The sequence below is a fragment of the Lampetra fluviatilis genome, chromosome 74 (genome assembly GCF_964198595.1).
Source record: "Lampetra fluviatilis chromosome 74, kcLamFluv1.1, whole genome shotgun sequence".
Taxonomy (NCBI): domain Eukaryota; kingdom Metazoa; phylum Chordata; class Hyperoartia; order Petromyzontiformes; family Petromyzontidae; genus Lampetra; species Lampetra fluviatilis.
Window position 1 is genome coordinate 2,205,505 of NC_136348.1, and position 25,671 is coordinate 2,231,175.

General features: G+C 44.4%; 1 protein-coding gene across 1 annotated transcript in view; it reads right to left on the reverse strand.

Moving 5' to 3' along the window:
• The window catches only part of LOC144953345 (uncharacterized), a 172,905-nt gene that overhangs the window by 124,356 nt on the left and 22,878 nt on the right, over nucleotides 1–25,671 (reverse strand). Inside the window, exon 3 of the mRNA XM_078883906.1 lies at nucleotides 8,358–8,867. Within this exon, the coding sequence (XP_078740032.1) occupies nucleotides 8,358–8,867 (510 nt within the window). The remainder of the gene's footprint in view (nucleotides 1–8,357; nucleotides 8,868–25,671) is intronic.

A 25,671-nucleotide genomic window follows, 5' to 3' on the forward strand; every position in this document is an offset into this window, starting at 1 on the left:
GGGGAGGAACGAGGTGTTGGCTGGTTGCTGTCTCGTAGTCGTCATTATATCACACTTCAATGTAAGGTGTTCTGATCTGTAACACTAGTTAATGATGTTATTTTATAGCGTTATAATGTATCGCTCATAGTTTACAATAGCACTAGTTTGTATTGTTGTCCCGCCTTCCCTTCTTGAACTCTCTCTATCCTATTGTCACCGCTTGTCCCTTAGTAGATGCACTGTCTTTACATCAACAACAGTTTTTAGACACCACGTGCGTCAGGGCAGCAGCTGCATCAAAATTTAATACTCAACTGTAGGTGTAAGCGGTGTGACCACACTCACCTGTCAACAACAAGAAAACAACACAATAACCACAACAACAATCCTAACACGCTTCCACGTTGTTCAACTGGACCCTTCAACTGTCCGTGTGTTGGGCTTGGATTCTACGAGCGCAACCTTGCGCATTTTGACCTGGTTCTCTACGCCGGTCCCTCGCCCATGGTGGAATCTTGTGCCTTTCGGGGCGTCAAGGGATCGCACCACAGCCTTGAAGGATTAGGCAGGTCCCTGGCTTCTTTTGAGAAACATGACCGGGCTCCAGGCACCGATTCCTCACACGTGGGGGATCCTTGAAGCACCCCGGGCCTCAGGGGCTCGGAAACTGTGAGCGGCACAACACATTTCCTTTGGCGTACGGTTTCCGTTGCCAAGCACCCCACTACGTCGGACACACCAGACTTGGGCTGTACAGGACATGGGGATGAGCTGTCTGGGTGGGGACGGACATAAGTCTTGAGGCGGGATGGGGGGACGAACCAGCGGCGACGCCCTATCTACATTCGTACACACTTAGGCCGTTTCATCTCTATGACTTCAGCTGTATCACTATAAACGATAACACTCAACATTAAACGACTATAAACTGGTTTCCTAATTAATTAAAACATAAACGAAGGTACGGTATTCAAATCTCATTATAAGTATTATAATCGCACTCTGCTCATATGTATGTAAAGCGAACGTTCCATCGAACCAGGTGTTGGATATGCGAACTGTGGGGGGTGCAGGGTCAGAATCGAATTCAAATTCCTAGAATAACAATATTGTCGTATTAGCATTTTACTGTGCTTGACTGTATGTTACGTGTAAATGCAAATTGTTAGTCGTAAATGCGAGGCAGAGGTTAAGAGGTGCATGTTTAATCCAGTGTTAATGTTTATTTTAGCATCATATTTAAGGACAATATTGGTAATAAAAATTATTCTGGACATGGCAAGTGCCTTGTTCGTCTCGATCAACCAAAATTAGTACAATGTCGGTCATAAAGGAGTGCGAGTTATTTCATGAGTAGTATTCGCTGAGCCCCCAGATACTAACCTACACACAGTTATGGTTAAACAAAGTAACGTTTAGTCGCTAAATTTTCAGCTCAGACATGATCATCGCAATCATTTCCGAAGACGTGTGGGTTGGTCCCGTGAGAGCAGGGCCTGGCTACAAATAGTCGAGCAGCAGAAACAGCAGAATCAGAAGTAGTTGCGTCGCCCTCAAAATGTGTTGTTGCTGCTGTTATTGTTGCTGCTGTAGTTACTTCTGTTGCTGTTATGTATTGGGTGGTGGCTCATTTACTCATCACCACCCATAATCATCAGCATCAACACCCATTATCATCACCAATCATCATTATCACTATCAACTCACCATCACCAACCATCGTCACCACCACCACCCAACTATCACAACCAACATTCATCATAACCACCACCAATCATCCATCATCAACACCCATAATCACAACAACCCATCATCATCACCAACCATAACCATCACCACCCATCATCATAACCTCACCAATCATTACCACCCATCATAATCACTACACATCATCACCACCCATCATCATTACAACCCTTCATAATCACCACCCATCATCATCATCACGACCATCCATTATCAAGAAACATCATCATCACCACCCATCATAAATTAACAAACACACACAGCTACAAACATCTTAAACAACTACGCTGGTTTGGTCGTCTGCGTGCGTATCTGGACGTTAATTTATTTACGGACCCGCCCAAACAGCTCGCTCTGATTCGTCGATAAAAATTAATAAAACAGCCGTCAAAAAGCCACAGCTGACTTTCATTCGACAAATATGAATAAATAAACCTGCCGCACAACAGCGTCTCTTCGGTCAACAATTGCACCTACTTTCACGCAACACCATATTCACAGTGATGGTCGCAACGCAAAATCTACTGTAGGTACAGTGTTGCTGTTGCACCCGCCGAACACTGCGTTCTGGTGGCGATATCTCCCCAACGAAGAACGTCCGCGGCTGCAACCAAGAACCCTCCACTAAATCAGATAGCCACATACATTTTCAATTCCAGAACTTTCAATAAAATCTGTTCATTATTGGTGGGGTTCGGTTCGACGGCCCAGTGGACAAAACTGACCACTCTTTCGTACGCAGCTCCATCAATATTGCGCCCATTCCCTTGAAACCACTGTGCTTAATCTTTCATTGGGCCGAAACAAGTGTGTGCAAAGTGGCCCAGCACAGTTCACGGCCCTACATATCAAACCAGCGCTCGAGAAATTCTGTCGGTGTTGCCTTCAATCTCATTGGACTAATTAATTATCCCTTACATTTAATTGCCTCAAAGTGGCCTGCCTGCTTTGTGGCGGCAGCACGCGTTAGTCAGTCAGTCGTCCATTTCCAAACAAGCAGAAGCACACAGAAGGTAACCGCTGTGTGAGAGCATAGGTCTGCCAAGGTCTGCGCCGCAGTGGTGCAGTGCACTGTGGGCGCACATCCTGCGCTGTGTGAGTGTGGTGTGTATGCAAGTGTGCGAATGGTAGTTACGCTAATATTACGTTTATTTATGTAAAAAATGGGTGCTGCGTGCTGCGATTAGTGGAGTCCCCAAACAACTTTACCTTACGAGTAGGCAGGGGTCGCTATACAGTAAGTCTTAGCGGACTGAGCTGGCAGCTTCACCTGCCGGGACCACGGCCAGTTGCGTAGCGCCCCCTACAGTTTCGCCCATGGGTCCCCATCAAACAGTCAGCTGGGTTGGGGCAACCCAGCTGACTGTTTGATGGGTACAATGGGTACTTTTCGGTTTATCCGGCTTATTACCATTATTATGTATTGACGTTGATCACGTCTCCATGGACGGCTTGCTGTCTACTTCGGTTGTGTAATTGAGATGTTGTGCATGCTGCTGCTGGTAAGGGCATGTGTTGCATAATATGCAGCATGTGTCCGCGTATCATGTTTGGCACGGATGCAGTTGGCGTTACTGTACATTTTTCATGTTTTGGAGTGCCAATCCCATGCACTTTGAAATGTAATAAACTGTCTACAAAGGTTGCAGCCCGGCCCCCGCAGCTGTCACTCTCTGGCCGTTGCACAAGCCATATCGGAATTTGCGACATGCTAAAATAATGAGTACAGCGTGACACCACCCGGGTAACTCCCGGGATCAAAATGGCCATTGGAAAGTGATCGCTTTATTGAGATGATTATGGTACTACCACAGGGTATTGTGAACGGTTCAGGAGGAGGAGAGGTCTGGATTTGTAAGTCTCACAGTATCGGTAAGAAGCGCCGGGTGGGGGATGCCCTTCACTGGGGTACAAATTCTGTCATTATTAGTATACGATCATGCAATGTTTCTATCTGCAAGCTGTCATAACTGAAACGATCCCCTTTATTGTTCGATTGAGAAATGGAGTGACCCACACCTCTGATATCATATGTGAGGAACCCAAAAATCTGATGCATGCGTAAAACACCCACAATGGGAATACGTAAACGTAAAAACACCAACAAAATACATTTTAATATAAGAAAAAAATAGGTGGCCCCATAGCGCATCTGTCTGTGTGTGTACATACAGACGGAGGATGCAGGGGCCAACCTGTGTGCGATCAGAACGGTGCAATTGCTGACCAATGTCACTGTGGATGGCGCACACTCTGACGCACACCGGAGCTGTGTCTTTGCAATGCAAGGGCATGGTGGATGGTGGAGCGCATATGGATGGTGCGTTACGAATAAAATAAAACAAAACAAACCGCTGGAAGCAGCCATGCGAGCAGGCTACCTTGAGAGCGATTGCGAATGGGTTGCGTGTCTGGAAGAAGCCTCGCTCTTTCAGATGCCGTACCAGCTTCGTCAACTCTTCGCTACCATTCTGCTGTATTCCATGCCAGCAGATACGAAGGCTCTCTGGGATAAATTCTACGACGATTTGGCTCGCGATTACGAGTAAAGTCACGTAGAAGGGAAGTAATAAAATAATAAAAATAAAACATAATAAAATAATTCTCACGACGTTTTGCCACAACGCAAGCAGCCGTCCTCAGGTGAAAACCAGGTCTGTCGAGGCGACAGCGTCTGAATGAAACAGCACACGTGATTGGGGGGAAAGGGCGCCTTGACAAAATAATTTGCATATCAAGAGGAATTTAGCATATTTATGGGAAATGCAGGTATGTGATTACTACTACTTATGCCCGTGCATTATGCAGGATTAGCAGCATCAAAGGGATGGGATATGGGAAATGCAGGTATGTGATTAGTACTACTTATACCCGTGCATTATGCTGGATTAGCAGCATCAAAGAAAATAAAAGAAATGGTAAAGTTCAAGACCCTTCACAGCCTCCACGAGTTCCTCACGGCAGGTGGGATGGCTCTGTCGGACTTTGACGACCTCCCGCAGCTTTCCGAGTACCCACACTTGGTCTTGGACTCGCTGCTTGAGAACAACCATATCCGCCGCGAATTGGACACGAAGGACTTCCCATTTCGACTTCTGCGCAAACAGTTCCCCATTGTCCCAGCCTTCGCGATGACCATCAACAAGGCGCAAGGGCAAACTGTTCACAACCTGGGATTATATCTACCAACGCCATGCTTCTCGCTCGGCCAACTGTACGTGGCACTATCGCGAGCCACGGCAAGATCCAACATCAAGGCGCTTATTGAGGGACCTGACGACGAGGAGGAAGACGGAGTGTACACGAAGAATATCGTGTATCGCCAGATATTTCAATAAGTTGCATTCTATATTTGAATAAGTTGCATTCTTTAATATTGTCGATTGAGCGTCTCATAAAAATGCATATAACCTCACAAAAATAAACATAAAACAATCACCAAAACATGTCTATTGTGTCCAGCCCCTTTCAACTACCCACCAACCAAGCATATACACACCGCCCGCGAAGCGGGCGGCGACTGCTAGTGTTATATGTAGATGTGCATTGGGAGTCGTAATTGCAAACTGGGAGGCTCTCGGTTTAGAATGTCATCAATTAGTATAATAACAACGTGGTCCTATTAGAATCACGCTATCTACTGCTGCCGATGTTCTGGTGGCGGCCGTCGATTCGAGCTTTGCTCTTTCTTTCTTCGCCTGGATGGTGCCGCGGGACGCAGCATCTCTGAAGGTGATGCTGCTGCTGCTGTTGTTGCTGTTGTTGCTGCTGCTGCAGTTGTTGCTGCTGCAGTTGTTGCTGCTGTTGCTGCTGTTGTTGCTGCTGTTGCTGCTGTTGTTGCTGCTGTTGCTGCTACTGTTGCTGCTGCAGTTGCTGCTGCAGTTGCTGCTGCTGTTGCTGTTGCAGTTGCTGCTGCAGTTGCTGCTGCAGTTACTGCTGCAGTTGCTGCTGTTGTTGCTGTTGCTGCAGTTGTTGCCGTTGCTGCTGCTGCAGTTGCTGCTGTTGTTGTTGCTGCTGTTGCTGCTTAGTATGCTTCAGTTCCAGTGGTGTTCCCTGATGGGATAAGAAACTTTGATCAAATACTTTTATCAAACGAGTCATTACAATGGTAACGATTGGTTCGCACGTCCATATTACATACATACATGTTGCATACATACATACTACATACATACATGTTACATATATACAGGTTACATGCATACATGTCACATACATACATGATACATGCACATATACTTACTACAAACAGACATGTTACATACATACATGTTACATACTTACGACCGTAGTGTGATTCGAAGAGGACCACGGAGTGATTCGAATAATTCGAATGCGATTCGAATATCACACTTCAATGTAGGTTGTTCTAATCTATAACACTAGTTAATAATGTTATTGTATAGCGTTATAATGTATAGCTCATATGTTATATTGTTAGAGTTTACTATAACACTAGTTTACAGTATTTTGTATATTCTTCAAATGTATATGTTAATGTTTAAGTTATAATGTTGGAATTCATAATGTTAAAGTTCACAGTGTGAGAGTTTACAATGTAACAGTATATCAAAAGGCGTCGATCGATGGCTTCGATATGGTAGGTTGCATCAGAGTTTTTCATCAAAGGCGTTATCCCATCACGGGACACCACCATGCTGCGTATATAACAGTAACAGAAGCAACTACAGCAGCTACGAAACCGTTCGATGGCAAAGCAGCGACTTCTGCTTCTGCTCCAACTGCTGCCCGGCTGTTTGTGGCCGACTCTGCTCTCGTGGTACCCCACACGTCTATGGAAACAATTGAGATGATCCTATCTGAGTTGAGATTTGAGCGACTAAAGTTTACTTTGTTTAAACATAACTTAGTGTAGGTTAGTGCCATCGGTGTTTAGCGAATACTACCGAAGAATTAGCTCACACTCATTTATTACATAATTTGTCATAATTTTGGTTGATTAAGGAGAACAAGACACAGGCCATGTCGACGAATTCTTATCATAAATGTACTTAACTATCTTACTGTGATAACATTTGGCTGTTCAAAGCAGTCTGCAACCGTGAATTGTGCAGTTTGGACTAATTGAGGACATCACATCTATTTTGTTGGTTCTCGAAAACTGAGACCAATAATTAAGAGGCAAATCACGAGCGAAAGTTCGAAGGCTGTCATATACCGCTACATTTACGAGTTGGCTCTTTGGGGCTGTACGATGTGTATAGTTGAAGGTGCTAGGTGTTGTCTTCTTCTAACAGCTACTAACATGCGTGTTATGACTGTTTTTTTGGATTTGTTCATTGTTGTTCTTTTTTTTAGGCTTTTTTTTGTTCTGTCACTTGAATGTTGCAGTTTGAGAATTTGTCATGTGACAGTGGTGTTTTTCGAAGTATTAATATAATAATATTCCGTCTTTTGCTATTCGATGACATTGAGATGAGACCTTCATCTAGCAGTGAAAATCGTGATTGTAATACGACCGTGTTGTAATTTTTTTTTTATCCGATCCTTGCACGTAGACCATACATACATATGAGCAAAGTGCTATTCTAATAAGACCACACTGTGATTCTAATGCTTCTAATGAGATTATAATACCTTACCTCCGTTTATATCGTTCTAAATTAAAACACTAGTTTATAGTCGTTTTATGTTTAGTATTATCGTTTATAGTGTTACAGTTTACATGTTATAGAGTACAGTTTATCCCCGGCACACGGGATTAAGGACTGGTACGTTGAGAAACGATTAACTACGGGGACCTTTCCCCTCAAGAAACACGTGTCAATCGGGTAGACAGCCAAGATGCTGCCGGTTAAGGGCACACTTGTGTGACGGAGATCCTCCAACTGAAACTCGCTTAACATGTTTTTGCTAGGAACATTATAAAATAAAGAACGGACAAACATTTGTTAAAAATACGTTTTTATTCATCTGCAATCATTTTTACGTCAAAACTCGAAGGGAATATTTATTATGTCCTATGTTCACACATTTCCAGTACAATGCAAACCATTTCCCTTCCAGGAATACCAAAGCGTTATAGTATCATTCCCCATGATTTCCTTAATAGTTCACCACATTTGTTCACTGTGCGTCTATGTTGAAGTCAAGGCCATATATCCAACGAACGCGTCATCAATGTACATCCTGAAATCGGTTATGAAAGTCGATGAATACCAACCAAAAAAAGCTATATTCTTGAAAAAATCCTTTTAAAATGTTGAGAAAAGATCTAATTACAGACGCTTTCCAACTTTAGCTCAACAGGAACACTTAACGACTACAATTCAACCATCTCACAACCAGTACTCATCACACCACTTCAGCAAGTAATCCGATAACATTACAAACCACCACTGTACACGTCATTAAACTCTCAAAAAAACTATAAAACTAAAATGGTCAAAATTAAACACAAAAGTACTCAAGACAGCTTAATAGGTATAACCGCATGCAACATTATATTTCAGTCACCCCGAGCTCTCGGTTTGATCCTCGAGCCACTCCATTACATCCAGCCATCTCTCGGGATCCAACTGCATGGGATCGAAGGTGGAAACTTCTTCAGGACTCATTGCAGCACCTTGAATTTCAGGTTTTGATTTCAGTTTCCTATCATTGTGGACCTTCTGATGCTTGTTCATGGTTGATGACCGTGCAAATGCCTTCCCACACACAGAGCACGGGAATGGCTTCTCACCAGTGTGTGTTCTCTGATGGTTTTGAAGAGTTGACGACCGTGCAAATGCCTTCCCACACACAGGGCACAGGAATGGCTTCTCGCCCGTGTGTGTTCTCTGGTGACTCTGAAGATGTGATGAGTTTGTAAATGTCTTCCCACACACAGGGCACAGGAATGGCTTCTCGCCCGTGTGTGTTCTCTGATGAGTTTGAAGAGTTGACGACTGTGCAAATGTCTTCCCACACACAGAGCAAAGGAATGGCTTCTCACCAGTGTGTGTTCTCTCGTGACTCTGAAGATGTGATGACTGTGCAAATGTCTTCCCACACACAGGGCACAGGAACGGCTTCTCGCCCGTGTGTGTTCTCTGGTGTCTTTTAAGATGTGATGACCGTGAAAAGGACTTCTCACACACAGAGCAATTGAATGGCTTCTTGCCTCCGTGTGCGTGGGGCTGTGTAGAGCCTCTCTGCTCCATGTGAGCGTAGTAACAGCAGCGGTGTTATCGAGTCAAATGTACGCTATCGGCCGCAAGGATGTTTAACGTTGAGTTTTGGATTTTGTTAACTGCTAAGACAAGAACGACACTCGCGTCTAACCGAGAGGAAAAAAAATCCCGCTAATTTAACTACGAAAACGTTTAAGAGTTCATCCGCGAAAATAGACACTTACTTGGAGATTCACGGTATATCGATGTCTGGAACCCGTCTGAAGATGTTGCCACGAACTCTCCCGACGCAAAGTCGCCTAACTGTCGACACAGCAATTGTGCTCGCCAGGCTGCGTTGTCTCGCGGTTGAAGGGCGATCAGCAGAGCGACGAGTCGAGCGTCCAACCTCATCAAGTTCCCTCTCGAAATGGCATTGAGCTCTGCTTCTGAGCCGCCTTATAACTCCCCCCCTAGGATCCAATCCTTTGTCTTTCAGGATATTTGCATTCGATTGTTAATTTTGGAAGGTACAATATGCATGTATATTAACATATCGAAGGGTAATGTGTCCATTGCGCTGCATGCATGAATATGTAAGTGCATCTCAGTGTGTTATTGTGAGCTTATTTTGAATAAATGGAAAAACTTTGTCCCCAGCAACCCCATTCCGGCTCCGCTCGCCATGTGCAGCGCGCGGTCCGGGGCCTGCAGGTGACGCACGTCGACCCCGATCGCGCTGCAGTGCGCTGCGCTCACGAGCGAGGCCACCGCCCCCGTGTCCAGCAGGATTCGGGTACGCACTCTGTTTACCTCCCCTTCCACCAGCGACGTGGCCCCCGTGATCCCCGCCACCAGCTCCCGTAGCCAGTCGCCATGAGTCACCGTTTCCGTTGGCATTGTTGCTGGAACCTGTGTGGAGATCACTCGCTCGCCATTATTCTCACAGCTTGTTTGTGTCGGGGCTACGTCGATTTGACCCCCCGGTGGTCCCCTCTCTAGGGGGGCTTTAGTGTTTGACCTTAGCTCTTGTCTAGCTCGGGCGACCTGAGGACAGTCCCTCCTGAGATGCCCTCGCCGATCGCACACATAACACGCCCGGGGAGGGGTGGCGGCTCCGTAGTGGGCTCTTTGCCCACTCCCTCCTCCCCCAGTGCGCTGCTGCTCATACTCTGCTTCTAGTCGGGCTTTCCTTCCAGTTAGCCCTCCTACCGTGGAGTCTAATTCCCCCATCTCGGATCGGATGGTCTCAACGGAGGATTGCAGCTTGGTCATATTCTCACCTACGTTGGTTATCTTACCGTCCATATCTCCTATGCCGGTCTGTAACCCGGCTACCCAACCCGGGTTGTTTCGCTGGGTCTCTGGGGCTCCCTTGCCCGTCCCCTTACTGCGATGGCGAGCTCTTCCTCCTCGTCGGAGAGTAGGCTCGCTACGGCGCTGGGGAGATGTCGTTTGGGTGAGGCGCTGTGACTGGAGTTAGGTGATGTGACTGGGTGATCACACGGATTCCGAAAAGCAGAGGAGACGATACGATCCACTGCGCTCCATCTGACCACGTAAAATACGACACTCAGTTTAAATAATTCATGTGTATTGTATATAAGTTACAATGTATGATTGTTTTACTCTTTGTATGTGTATATATACTGTATATATCTATTCGATCATATTGATTCGACACATTCATCCAACAGTGAACAGTGTGATTCTAATACGACTAGCGGGATTTGAATGATTGTAATTCGATTCTATTCCTGCATATCCCACCCCCGGGTTCGCATATTCACTTACTATACGGAAATCCACAGTGTGATTCACATGAGCTCTGTGCGATTCTAATGATTAGTATGCGATTATAATCCCATACCTCCAATTATGTCGTTTTGCACTATACCAGTTAATCGTATTTTACAGCGTTATAATGGATAAGTTGTAGTTCATAGATTATACTATTATATTTCACTATGTTAGAGTTTAACATGTGAAAGTTTACAATGTCAGAGTTGATAAAATGCGACGATCAAGAGCGTCAATCGGGTGCGTTTGATCATAATCTTTAATCAAAGGCGTCATCAGATCACGGAACACACCTCCCTTCGTTTATAACAGCAGAAGCAAACACAGCAGCAACAACAGCAGCGACAACAGCAGCAGCAACATCACATTTCGAGGGCGACGCAGCTACTTCTGATTCTGCTGCTTCCGCTGTCCAGATATTTGTTGCCGGGCCCTGCTCTCGCGGGACCCCACACGTCTTTGGAAATGATTGCGATGATCATGTCTGAGCTGATAATTAAGTGAATAAAGATTACTTTGTTTGTGTGTATGTCTGTGTCATCGGGGCTCAGCGAATACTACTCATGAATGAACTCGAAATCCTCTATGACCGACATTGTACTAATTTTGGTTGATCGAGACGAACAAGGCACGTGCCATGTCCAGACGAATCAACAATATTGTCCTTAAATATAATATAACGTTAACACTGGATTAAACATACACATTTTAACCCCTGCCTCGCATTCATGATTAACGATTCGCATTTGCACATAACATACATTCAAGCACAGTAAATGCGAATACGAGCATATTGTTATTATAAGAATTTAATGCGATTCTAACCCTGCAAACCCCCACAGTTCGAATATCCGTCCCCCGATTCGATTGAACAGATAATTTACATACATATGCGTAGACTTAAGCTGGGTTGGAGGGGGAAGGAGAGCGCCTTGACAAAATAATTTGCATATCAAGAGGAATTTAGCATATTTATGGGAAATGCGTAGCAGGTGGGCGGGGGGGGGTTCAAAGTCATATTATGCCCGTTCATTATGCAGGATTAGCAGCATCAAAGGGAAGGGATGGGGGTAGCATTAACAAAGGAAAATTTTTTTAACAGTATGTAGTTGCAGTGACTATACAACCACGTAAAGAACTAAAGTATAAATGACATAGTATCATCAGTATACTAATTATACTCTCCAATAAGCTGAGCTACTAACAGTAAGTAATACATTACAATTCTATGTCGCAAAAAATAAAATATGCTTCCAGCTAAACCTTTTTCCTTTACATCACACGGGTCTATCCCGTACTATATGCTGCCATAGACAAACCCAACATTAAATTAAATACTGTATTACTATACACCACCCTACGTGGTTTGGGGCTGTGTTGGCTGGTTGCTGTCTCGTCGTCGTCGTTGCTATATCGTGACGCCTGGGGTCTGAAACCGCGTTAAAGGCTAAATTAAAGAACCCTCGGAGTCATTACAATTGTAACGATTCATTATTTCACGGACTAATATTGGGTTTGTGCGATTATTTTACATATTCATACTGAATATTGCTATTTGATGCCGTTGAGATGGAACATTCATCGAATAGTGGACAGCTTGATCCTAATACCACCAAAGTGTTATTCAAATAATTTCAATCCCATCCTGATCATGCACCTTCCGTATCACATCCCACCATTGGTTGTCACGGGTGGGTGAGTGAGTTAGTAAGTGAGTCGGTGGGTGAGTGAGTGGGTGGGTGAGTGAGTGAGTCAGTGGGTGAGTGAGTGGGTGGGTGAGTGAGTGGGTAAGTGGGTGGGTGGGTGGATGATTGGGTGGGTGAGTGTGGTGGGTGAGTGGGTCGGTGGTAGGGTGAGTGGGTGGGTGAGTGAGTCAGTGAATGGGTGGGTGAGTGTGTGGATGTGTGGGTGAGTGTGTGGGTGAATGGGTGATTGTGTAGGTGGGTGGGGTTCACGATGGGCGTGTCGCTGGCTCTGCTCCAATTGGCTGTCGTTCGCAGATGGGCGGCGTTCCTCCTGTAGACCAATCAGAGGCGAGGGGGCGTGGCATCGTGCCCACGGCCCCCATCCACAAGGGACGTGGCTTCGAGGCGACCAATGAGGTGCGTGTGCTGCTACTCGCTACTACTGACAGCACTTTCCCCTACAGCCTGCTAGAGGCTACACGGGGAAGCTTTGCATGTGTCTGTATGTAACAGCACTTGCCCCTACATCCTGCTAGAGGCTACCTGGTGGAGCTTTGCCTTTGTCTGTGTGTAACAGCACTTGCCCCTATACCCTGCTAGAGGCTACCTGAGGGAGGTTTGCCTTTGTCTGTGTGTAACAGCACTTGCCCCTACATCCTGCTAGAGGCTACCTGGGGGAGCTTTGCATTGTCTGTGTGTAACAGCACTTCCCCCTATATCCCTGCTAGAGGCTAGCTGGTAAAGCGTTGCCTTTGTCTGTGTGTAACAGCACTTGCCCCTACAGCCCTGTTAGAGGCTACCTGGTAAAGCTTTGCCTTTGTCTGTGTGTAACAGCACTTGCCCCTACATCCCTGCTAGAGGCTACCTTCGGGAACTTTGTCTGTGTCTGTGTGTAACAGCACTCGCCCCTGCAGCCTGCTAGAGGCTGCCTGGGGGAGCTTTGCATTGTCTGTGTGTAACAGCACTTGCCCCTATATCCCTGCTAGAGGCTACCTGGTAAAGCTTTGCCTTTGTCTGTGTGTAACAGCACTTGCCCCTAAATCCCTGCTAGAGGCTACCTGGTAAAGCTTTGCCTTTGTCTGTGTGTAACAGCACTTGCCCCTATATCCCTGCTAGAGGCTACCTGATAAAGCTTTGCCTTTGTCTGTGTGTCTGCAGATTTCACCTCCTCCATACGAGAAGACAGCTCCACTGGATGATTCCCCGCCGCCATATCCAGCTCACAACACGGACTAACCACCTGCGGTGCCACGCGACTCCCTCCCGGTCCCCGCAACTTAAACACGCGACCCGCACGCAGCGCACACACGTAGTGTCCTGGCCGGGGGTTGCCTGGCACATCGGGTTTTAATCCGAAGGGGTCCCTAGAGGGAGAGTCCCACGGTTTCCCGGTGCCAGGAGATTGACCAACCCTCACAGGACAGGTTACAATCCAGTGCCCCTAAATTGGCTTAAAATTGTATGGGCGCAAAAGAAAAGGTGCCCTGGGCCAACCGCAATGAGTTACACCCCACACGGTTGGGAGGACGGAGGGTGGAATATTAGGCGTAAAGACCAGACCCTAAGACGCAAACTTCAGGGCACGGGAGAACAATGGGTAAGGGGCTATTTTTATTATTTTATTACTTCCCTTCTACGTGATGACTTTACCGAAAGAACCAAGAAGATAGCGCCGACCTCTGCTTAGCACATTCGCATGCAGCGGCGCGCGCGTGCACGCCACCGCGTTCGTTTTGGTGCTGGTGTACGTGTGGGAGATAACCAGCCAGTTCGCCATGTCCCTCAGAGAGGGACATGGCGTGTGCGTGAGTGCGCGTACGTTCGCTACGTGTATGATACAGGTGTGCGATCACAACGTGAGTGCTCCGTGGTGAGTGGGTGCCGCGGGGAGCTGTGTGCGGGAGTGCGCGTACGTTCGCTACGTGTCGGATACGGGTGCGCATTGGTAACGTGGTTATTCGACGTGGAGGCGAGTGCCGCACAGGGCTGTAGACGAGCGCACGCTCGCAGCGTGCGAGAGCTGTACGTAGCGGCGTAAAGAGGGGGAGTATGGCGTTTGATTGATGATGCCGTGCGCACGTATGCTTGCAGCGTGGGAGCGCTGCATGAAGCCGTATGGGTAGGAGCGTCGCGTTCGAAGGCCGGCGAAACCCTAGCGGGTATTAGGGAGGTGGGGTAACATAAACGGAATAGGGGATGATGGCGGGAGAGACCCCGGGGGCCAACGGCCCCCACAGGGTCCTGCGAGAGCAGGTCCCGACTACAAACATCTGGGCGGCAGAATCGGAAGTAGCTGCGTTGCCCTCGAAATGTGATGTTGCTGCTGTTGTTGTTGCTGCTGTTGTTGCTTCTGTTGCTGTGATATAGGCAGGGAAGTGGTGTTCCGTGATGGGATGACGCCTTTGATTAAAGCCTCCGATCAAACTCACCCGATTGATGCCCTTGATCGTCGCGTTTGATCAACTCTGATATTGTAGACTCTCACATGTTAAGCTCTAGGTCCACAATGATAGGAAACTGAAATCAAAAGCTGAAATTCAAGGTGCTGCAATGAGTCCTGAAAAAGTTTCCACCTTCGATCCCATGCAGTTGGATCCCGAGAGATGGCTGGATGTAATGGAGTGGCTCGAGAGTCAACCCGAGAGCTAGGGGTGACTGAAGAAATATTATGTCATGTGGTTATACCTTTTAAGCCCTATCGCGTACTTTTGTGTGTAATTTTGACCATTTTAGTTTAACAGGTTTTTGAGAGTTTAATGACGTGCACAGTGGTGGTTTGTAATGTTATCGGATTACTTGCTGAAGTGGTGTGATGAGCACTGGTTGTGAGATGGTTGAATTGTAGTCGTTAAGTGTTCCTGTTGAGCTAAAGTTGGAATGCGTCCGTAGTTAGATCTTTACTCAACATTTTAAACGTTTTTTCAAGTATATTGCTTTTTTATTGGTATTAATCGACTTTAGATAGCCGATGTCAGGATGTACATTGATGACGCGTTCTTTGGATATATGGCCTTGACTTCAACATAGACGCACAGTGAACAAATTTGGTGAACTAATAAAGTATCATTCCCCATGATTTCCTTAACGCTTTGGTATTCCTGGAACGGAAATGGTTTGCATTGTTCTGGACATAATAAATATTCCCTTCGAGTTTTGACGTAAAAATGATTGCAGATGAATTAAAAACGTATTTTTACGAATGTTTGTCCGGTCTTTATTTTATAATGTTCCTAGCAAAAACATGTGAAGATAATGTCAGGTGGAGGATCTCCGTCACACAAGTGTGCCCTTAACCGGCAGCATCTTGGCTGTCTACCCGATTAACACGCGTTCCTTGAGGGGAAAGGTCCCCGTAGTTAATCGTTCATCAACGTACCAGTCCCTAATCCCGAAGTATGTCGGGGATAAACTGTAATCTATAACATGTAAACTGTAATACTATAAACGATAACACTAAACATTAAACGATTATAAACTAGTGTTTAAAATTATAACCATATAAACGGAGGTAAGGTATTATAATATCATTAGAAGCATTAGATTCACAGTGTGGTCGTATAAGAATCTCTAATATGTATGTATAGTGTACGTGCAAGGATAAAAATTATTACAATTACAACATGGTCATATTACAATCACGATTTTCACTGCTAGATGTCATCGAATAACAAACGACGGAATATATTTATATAAATACACGCACAAACTCATTATAAACTCATGAGATTATGAATCGTTACAATTATTATAACAATCACAAATTGTGACAAAGCGAAATTCCCACAAGCAAAACACCACGCTCACGTGACGAATTCTTAAACAAACTGCAACACTCAAGTGACAGAACTCAACAAAAAAACGCCGCAATAAAAAGAACAACATCAATGGGCAAGTCTTAAAAACACACAACACACGCACGTTAGTATCTGTTAGAAGAAGACAACACCTAGCACCTTCAACTATACACATCATACAGCCAACTCGTAAATGGGGCGGTATATGACAGCCTTCACTGCTGTCGACGGGGCCAAGCAGAGAGTGTTTAACTCCATTGTTTCAGAATCCGTGTCATCACCCGGTCACAGCGCTATACCCAAACTACATCTCCCCAACAGGGCAGCCTTCCATATGCTGTGTATTTTAGCAGTTATTTACGAATGCACTTGAAGATGACAATTCGTCTAGAAAAGGCAGGCGACTTGTTCTACCAACACGATTTCAAATTTCTATCCGAAAGAAGTATGAGTTCATTCATGAGTAGTATTCACTAAGCCCCGATGGCACTAACCTACACACAGTTATGATTAAACAAAGTAAACATTAGTCGCTCATCCCAGCTCAGACATGATCATAGCAATTATTTACAAATCCGTGTCGGGTCCCACGAGAACAGGGCACGTCCACAAACTATCAAATTGTAAACTCACATTGCATACTCTAACATTATAAACTCTAACAATATAACCTTTAAACTATGAGCTATACATTGCAACGCTTTAAAATAACACTACAAACTAGTGTTATAGTAAACTATAATGTTGTGAACTCTAACAATATAAGCTATGTGCGATACATTAAAACGTTATAAAATAACATCATAAACTAGTGTTACAGATTAGAACACCGTACATTGAAGTGTGATATTCGAATCTCATTCGAATTCTCAGCTTCACAACGTGTTCCTCTAAGAATCACACTATGCTCGTGAGTATGTAACATGTCTGTATGTAACATGTATGCATGTGACATTTATGTAATATGGACGTGCGATCCAATTGTGGGATATGTGAAACGGAAGGTGCAGGATCAGGATGGGATTAAAATTATTTGAATAACACTTTGGTGGTATTAGGATCAAGCTGTCCACTATTGGATAAATGTTCCATCTCAATGGCATCAAATAGCAATATTCAGTATGGATATGTAAAATAATCGCACAAACCCAATATTAGCCCGTGCGCTCCGGTGGAGAAAGGTCCCCATTATGAATCGTTTCGCAACATTCAGGTCCAGAATACCGAAGTATACCGGGAATCACCTGTACTTTAAAAACATGTAAATTGATAAAACTATAGACAATAATTTTAAATTTGAAGCTTTCGGGACTGCAAGGATTCATATTCTTAGGTTTTTCTGTAAAGTCACGTAGGTAAAACATCAAAATTAATAAATATAATAAAATAAAATAAAAGTCACGACGTTTCGGAGGCAACACAAGTCTCCGTCATCAGGTGGGACCGTCACAGCCAGATTAGCTGCATCAAGTGAGGCAATGATTCAAGATGCAATCCCTTAAAAGCAAGTTGAGGGGGGAGGAGAGGGGGGCTCATCAGAATGTGGTAGCCAATGAATGGAACGTATCGGGAGGGAGGGGGGCGGGGCTCAAAGACAGCACGGGGCGCCAGGCACAACGCATCGGGAGGGGGAGGGGCCAAAAGGATGTGCTCGACGTTCCATTCATTGGCTACCACATTCTGATGAGCCCCCGTCTCCTCCCCCCTCAACTTGCTTTTAAGGGATTGCATCTTGAATCATTGCCTCACTTGATGCAGCTAATCTGGCTGTGACGGTCCCACCTGATGACGGAGACTTGTGTTGCCTCCGAAACGTCGTGACTTTTATTTTATTTTATTATTTTTATTAATTTTGATGTTTTACCTACGTGACTTTACCGAAACAACCTAAGAATATAGACAATAACACTAAACATTAAACGACAACACAAATTATCAACTGGTTTTATAATTTATAGCACCATAAACGGAGGTACGGTATTAAAATCTCATTAGAAGTATTAAATCGCAATCTACACATATGTATGTAAATTATCTGTTCAATCGAACCGGAGGTCGGATATGTGAACTGTGGAGATACAGGGCAAGAATCGCATTCAAATTTTAGAATAACAATATGGTCGTATTAGCATTTTAATGGGCTTGAATGTATGTTATGTGCAAATGCAATCGTTAGTCGTAAATGCGAGGGAGGGGTTAAGAGGTGCACGTTTAATCAAGTGTTAAGGACACTGTTGTTGATAAGAATTCGTCTGGACATGGCACGTGCCTTGTTCTACTCGATCAACCAAAATTAGTATAATGTCGGGAGTATGATTTCATTCAAGAGTAGTATTCACAGAGACCCGAGGACACTAACCTACCTAAAGTTATGGTTAAAAAAAGTAATCTTGAGTGACTTAATTCTCAGCTCAGACATGATCATCGCAATCATTTCCAAAGACGTGTGGGGTCCTGCGAGAGCAGGTCCCGACTACAAACAGCTGGGCAGCAGAATCGTAAGTAGCTGCGTCGCCCTCGAAATGTCATGTTGCTGCTGTTGTTGTCGCTGCTGTTGTTGCTGCTGTAGTTGCTTCTGTTGCTGTGATATACGCAGGGAGGTAGTGTGCCGTGAAGGGATGACGCCTTTGATTAAAGCCTCTGATCAAACTCACCCGATTGATGCCCTTGATCGTCGCATTTGATCAACTCATAGTGAAACATAATATTATAACCTATGAACTACAACCTATCCATTGTAACGCTGTAAAAGAATATTACTCATTGGGTTTCACTCCCTCGTCGAGAAGGCCGCTCTCTTCCTTTTCTAAAGTTACGTGCTAATTTCTCTGCATTCACTTTAAATCGAGAACAATGTTTTTTCATTTATTCAAAATAAGCGCACAATTACACACTGAGATGCACTTACATATTCATGCATGAAGCACAATGGGCACATTACCCTTCGGTATGTTAATAGACATGCGGTTTGTGCCTTCCAAAATTAACAATCGAATGCAAATATCCTGAAGACAAAGGATTGGATCCTAGGGGGGGAGTTATAAGGCGGCTCAGAAGCAGAGCTCAATGCCATTTCGAGAGGGAACTTGATGAGGTTGGACGCTCGACTCGTCGCTCTGCTGATCGCCCTTCAACCGCGAGACAACGCAGCCTGGCGAGCACAATTGCTGTGTCGACAGTTAGGCGACTTTGCGTCGGGAGAGTTCGTGGCGACATCTTCAGACGGCTTCCAGACATCGATATACCCTGAATCTCCAAGTAAGTGTCTATTTTCGCGGATGAACTCTTAAACGTGTTCGTCGTCAAATTTACGGGATTTTTTTGCGTCTCGGTTAGACGCGAGTGTCGTTCTTGTTTTAGCAGTTAACAAAATCCAAAACTCAACGCTAAACATCCTTGCGGCCGATAGCGTACTTTTGACTCGATAACACCGCTGCTGTTACTACGCTCACATGGAGCAGAGACGCTCTCCACAGCCCCACGCACACGGAGACAAGAAGCCATTGAATTGCTCTGTGTGTGGAAAGACATTTTTACGGCCATCACATCTTCAGAGACACCAGAGAACACACACGGGCGAAAAGCCGTTCCTGTGCCCTGTGTGTGGGAAGACATTTGCACGCTCGTCACATCTTCAGAGTCACGAGAGAACACACACTGGTGAGAAGCCATTCCTTTGCTCTGTGTGTGGGAAGACATTTGCACAGTCGTCAACTCTTCAAACTCATCAGAGAACACACACGGGCGAGAAGCCATTCCTGTGCCCTGTGTGTGGGAAGACATTTACAAACTCATCACATCTTCAGCGTCACCAGAGAACACACACGGGCGAGAAGCCATTCCTGTGCCCTGTGTGTGGGAAGGCATTTGTACGGTCATCAACTCTTCAAACTCATCAGAGAACACACACGGGCGAGAAGCCATTCCTGTGCCCTGTGTGTGGGAAGACATTTACAAACTCATCACATCTTCAGCGTCACCAGAGAACACACACGGGCGAGAAGCCATTCCTGTGCCCTGTGTGTGGGAAGACATTTACAAACTCATCACATCTTCAGAGTCACCAGAGAACACACACGGGCGAGAAGCCATTCCTGTGCCCTGTGTGTGGGAAGGCATTTGTACGGTCATCAACTCTTCAAACTCATCAGAGAACACACACTGGTGAGAAGCCATTCTTGTGCCCTGTGTGTGGGAAGGCATTTGCACGGTCATCAACCATGAACAGGCATCAGAAGGTCCACAATGATAGGAAACTGAAATCAAAAGCTGAAATTCAAGGTGCTGCAATGAGTCCTGAAGAAGTTTCCACCTTCGATCCCATGCAGTTGGATCCCGAGAGATGGCTGGATGTAATGGAGTGGCTCGAGGATCAAACCGAGAGCTCGGGGTGACTGAAATATAATGTTGCATGCGGTTATACCTATTAAGCTGTCTTGAGTACGTTTGTGTTTAATTTTGACCATTTTAGTTTTACAGTTTTTTTGAGAGTTTAATGACGTGCACAGTGGTGGTTTGTAATGTTATCGGATTACTTGCCGAAGTGGTGTGATGAGGACTGGTTGTGAGACTGTTCAATTGTAGTCGTTAAGTGTTCCTGTTGAGCTAAAGTTGGAATGCGTCTGTAGGTACATCTTTACTCTACATTTTAAACGATTTTTGTCAAGTATATAGCTTTTTTTGGTTGGTATTCATCGACTTTCATAACCGATTTCAGGATGTACTTTGATGACGCGTTCGTTGGATATATGGCCTTGACTTCAACATAGATGCACAGTGAACAAATGTGGTGAACTATTAAGGAAATCATGGGGAATTATACTTTAACGCTTTGGTATTCCTGGAACGGAAATGGTTTGCATTGTACTGGAAATGTGTGAACATAGGACATAATAAATATTCCCTTCGAGTTTTGACGTAAAAATGATTGCAGATGAATAAAAACGTATTTTTAACAAATGTTTGTCCGTTCTTTATTTTATAATGTTCCTAGCAAAAACATGTTAAGCGAGTTTCAGTTGGAGGATCTCCGTCACACAAGTGTGCCCTTAACCGGCAGCATCTTGGCTGTCTACCCGATTGACACGTGTTTCTTGAGGGAAAAGGTCCCCGTAGTTAATCGTTTCTCAACGTACCAGTCCTTAATCCCGAAGTGTGCCGGGGATAAACTGTACTCTATAACATGTAAACCGTAATACTATAAACTATAACACTAAACATTAAACAATTATAAGCTAGTGTTTTAATGTATAACCATATAAACAGAGGTAAGGTATTATAATAGCATTAGAATCACAGTGTGGTCGTATAATAATCTAACACTGTTCAAATGTATGTATAGTGTACGTGCAAGGATCGGATAAAAATTATTACAATTACAACATGGTCATATTACAATCACGATTTTCACTGCTAGATCTCATCGAATAACAAAAGACGGAATACATTTATATTAATACACGCACAAACCAATTATATACTCATGCGATTATGAATCGTTACAATTATTATAACAATCACAAATTGTGACAAAGCGAAATTCCCACAAGCAAAACACCACGCTCACGTGACGAATTCTTAAACAAACTGCAACACTCAAGTGACAGAACTCAACAAAAAAACGCCGCATTAAAAAAAACAACATCAAAGGACAAATCGTAAAAACAGACAACACACGCACGTTAGTAGCTGTTAGAAGAAGACAACACCTAGCACGTTCAACTATACACATTATACAGCCAGCTCGTAAATGGGGCGGTATATGACAGCCTTTGCTGCTGTCGTCGGGGCCAAGCAGTGAGTGTTTAACTCCATTGTTTCAGAATCCGTGTCATCACCCGGCCACAGCGCCTTACCCAAACTACATCTCCCGAACAAGGCAACCTTCCCTATGCTGTGTATTTTAGCAGAATATTTACGGACGCACTTGAAGATAACAATTCGTCTAGAAAAAGCAGGCGACTTGTTCTACCAACACGATTTCAAATTTCTATCCAAAAGAAGTATGAGTTCATTCATGAGTAGTATTCACTAAGCCCCGATGGCACTAACCTACACACAGTTATGATTAAACAAAGTAAACATTAGTCGCTCATCTCAGCTCAGACATGATCATAGCAATTATTTCCAAATCCGTGTCGGGTCCCACGAGAACAGGGCACGTCCACAAACTCTCAAATTGTAAACTCACATTGTATACTCTAACATTATAAACTCTAACAACATAACCTTTAAACTATGGGCTACACATTGTAACGCTTTAAAATAACACTACAAACTAGTGTTATAGTAAACTATAATGTTGTGAAATAAAACAATATAAGCTATGAGCGATACATTATAACGCTATAAAATAACATCATAAACTAGTGTTACGGATTAGAACACCGTACATTGAAGTGTGATAATCGAATCTCATTCGAATTCTTAGCTTCACACCGTGGTCCTCTAAGAATCACACTATGCTCGTGAGTATGTAACATGTTTGCATGTAATATGTATGTATGTAATATGGACGTGCGAACCAAGGGTGCAATATGTGAAATGGAAGGTGCAGGATCAGGATGGGATTATAATTATTTGAATAACACTTTGGTGGTATTAGGATCAAGCTGTCCACTATTGGATTAATGTTCCGTCTCAATGGCATCAAATAGCAATATTCAGTATGGATATGTAAAATAATCGCACAAACCCAATATTAGCCCGTGAAATAATGATCGTTACAATTGCAATGACTCCAGACTCAGACTGCAGAGGGTTCTTTTTTTTAGCCTTTAACGCGGTTTCAGACCCCAGGCGTCACGATATAGCAACGACGACGACGAGACAGCAACCAGCCAACACAGCCACAAACCTCGTTCCTCCCCCTCTCTCATTCTCGGCGTGAACCTCCGCCCACACTTGGTCTCGCCATCCCTTCTCGAACTCTCTCTATCTTGTTGTCACCACTTGTCTCTGAGTTGATGCACTGTCTTTACATCACCCACCTCTATGACCTCTACCTGACCCCGCCATTGGCGGAGCAACTTGGGGGATTTTCCCGGTGGCACCTGTAGGCAATACAACCATGCTCTGTCCCCCACTGCCCATGGAAGCACGTGTTCCCGCCGCCCCGAGTTCTTTTCATGAGCGGATTGCGCTCTGGCGGGGAAAGGTCCTCGTTATGAATCGTTTCGCAAAGTTCAGGTCCAGAATACCGAAGAATACCGAGAATCACCTGTACTTAAAAACACGCAAACTGATAACACTATAAACAATAACACTAAACATTAAACGACTATAAACTATCAACTGGTTTTATAATTATACCACCATAAACGGAGGTACGGTATTTAAATCTCATTAGAAGTATTAAAATCGCACTCTACACATATGTATGTATGTAAATTATCTGTACGATCGAACCGGGGGAGGGATATGTGAACTGTGGGGGGTACAGGACAATAATCGCATTCAAATTTTAGAATAACAATATGGTCGTATTAGCATTTTAATGGGCTTTAATGTATGTTATGTGCAAATGCAAATCGTTAGTCGTAAATGCGAGGGAGGGGTTAAGAGGTGCACGTTTAATCCAACATTTATTTTAGCATCGTATTTAAGGACACTGTTGTTGATAAGAATTCGTCCGGACATGGCACGTGCCTTGTTCTACTCGATCAACCAAAATTAGTACAATGTCGGTCACACGCTCTGAACGGGGAAGGTCAGGGGTCGGAGGGGGAAGTGACGCTGCTCGCACCCACGCGGCTCCCGTGAGCGGGCGAGAACGCTCGTTTGAAGGGACCGCGAAACAGGTGTTTATGGTGGGTGCGAGCCCTCAAACCGCACCAGCCTTCGCGGCGACAGACGGGCGCACACACCTACACACAGCACCACGCGCTTTCACCCACTCATAAGACCACCCGAGGCTGCGCTGGGTTATTAATGATTTATTCTCGGCGACTACGTTTTACTGTTGGGTCAGTATTGATCGGCGTGGCAGGCGTACGTTATCGTCCCAGGGTCTGTACCCGATCTATCGGAGGGATATGTTCTAGGCGGCTCTGGATTCTCTAGTCTCTTTCCCAATACCCACGAATAGGTGCCCACGGCGTTCCGCTGATCCCGTGTAATATTACAATGTATAAGGTATAGGTTGGTGTATAGTAATACAGTATGTGGTTTAATGTTGGGTTTGTCTATGGCAGTATATAGTACGGTGTAGACTCGTGTGATGTAAGAGAATAAAGTTTAGATGGAAGCATATTATATACTGATGATACTATGTAGTTTATACTTCAGTTGTTTACGTAGTGGTTTTAGTTACTGCAGCTACATACTATTAACACTTCTTCCCTGTATTAATGCTACCCCTATCCCCTCCCTTTGATGCTGCTAATCCTGCATAATGCACAGGCATAAGTAGTACTAATCACATATCTGCATTTCCCATAAATATGCTAATTTCCTCTTGATAAGCAAATTATTTTGTCAAGGCGCCCTTTCCCCCCTTTCCAACCCAGCTTACATATATGCTCCAAGCACGTGTGCTGTTTCATTCAGACGCTGTCGCCTCGACAGACCTGCTTTTCACCTGAGGACGGCTGCTTGCGTTGTGGCCGAAACGTCGTGAGAATTATTTTATTATGTTTTATTTTTATTATTTTATTACTTCCCTTATACGTGACTTTACCGAAAGAACCAAGATGATGAATCTCTGCAGTCACGAAAGCTTTAAATCGAGTTTATAATGTTAGAGCTTACAGTGCGAGTTTATAACGTGAGAGTTTTTGGCCGTGCCCTGTTCTCGTGGGACCCCACACGGATTTGGAAATAATGGCAATGACCATGAATGAGCTGATATTTGAGCGACTAATGCTTACTTTGTTTCAACATAAGTGAGTGCAGGATAGTGCCATCTGGGCTTAGCGAATACTACTTATGAATGAACTCATACTCCTTTATGAAAGACATTGTAATCATGCCTTTTCTTGACGAATTGTTATCTTCAAGTGCGTCCTCAAATATACGGCTAAAATACACAGCAGAGGGAAGGCTGTCTTGTTGGGGAGATGTAGTTTGGGTAAGGCCCTGTGACTGGAGTTAAACATTCGCTGCTTGGCCCCGTCGACAGCAGCGGAGACGATCCGATCCACTGCGCTCCATCTCCCCACAAAGTCCACGAAAATCTCCGTTTATTTTAAATGAACGTATGTTTTTCAAATCATATGAAATGCAATTATGTTATAATATACACTTTACATACCGTATATAGCTATTCGATTAAATTAGCATGACATTCATCCAACAGTGGACAGTTTTATTCTAATGCGACTACAGTGGGATTTTAATAATTGTAATGAGATTCAAATCTTGCAAATCCTACCCCCGGTTCGCATTCACTTAACATGCATATGGCAACAGTGTGATTCTAGCATTATCACAGTGCGATTATAATTATTATTATGCGATTATAATCACGAACCTCCGTTTATTTTGTTCAAAACTAATAATACCGTACCTCTGTTTTTGGTGTTATAAATGATGAAACTAGTTAATAGATTATTT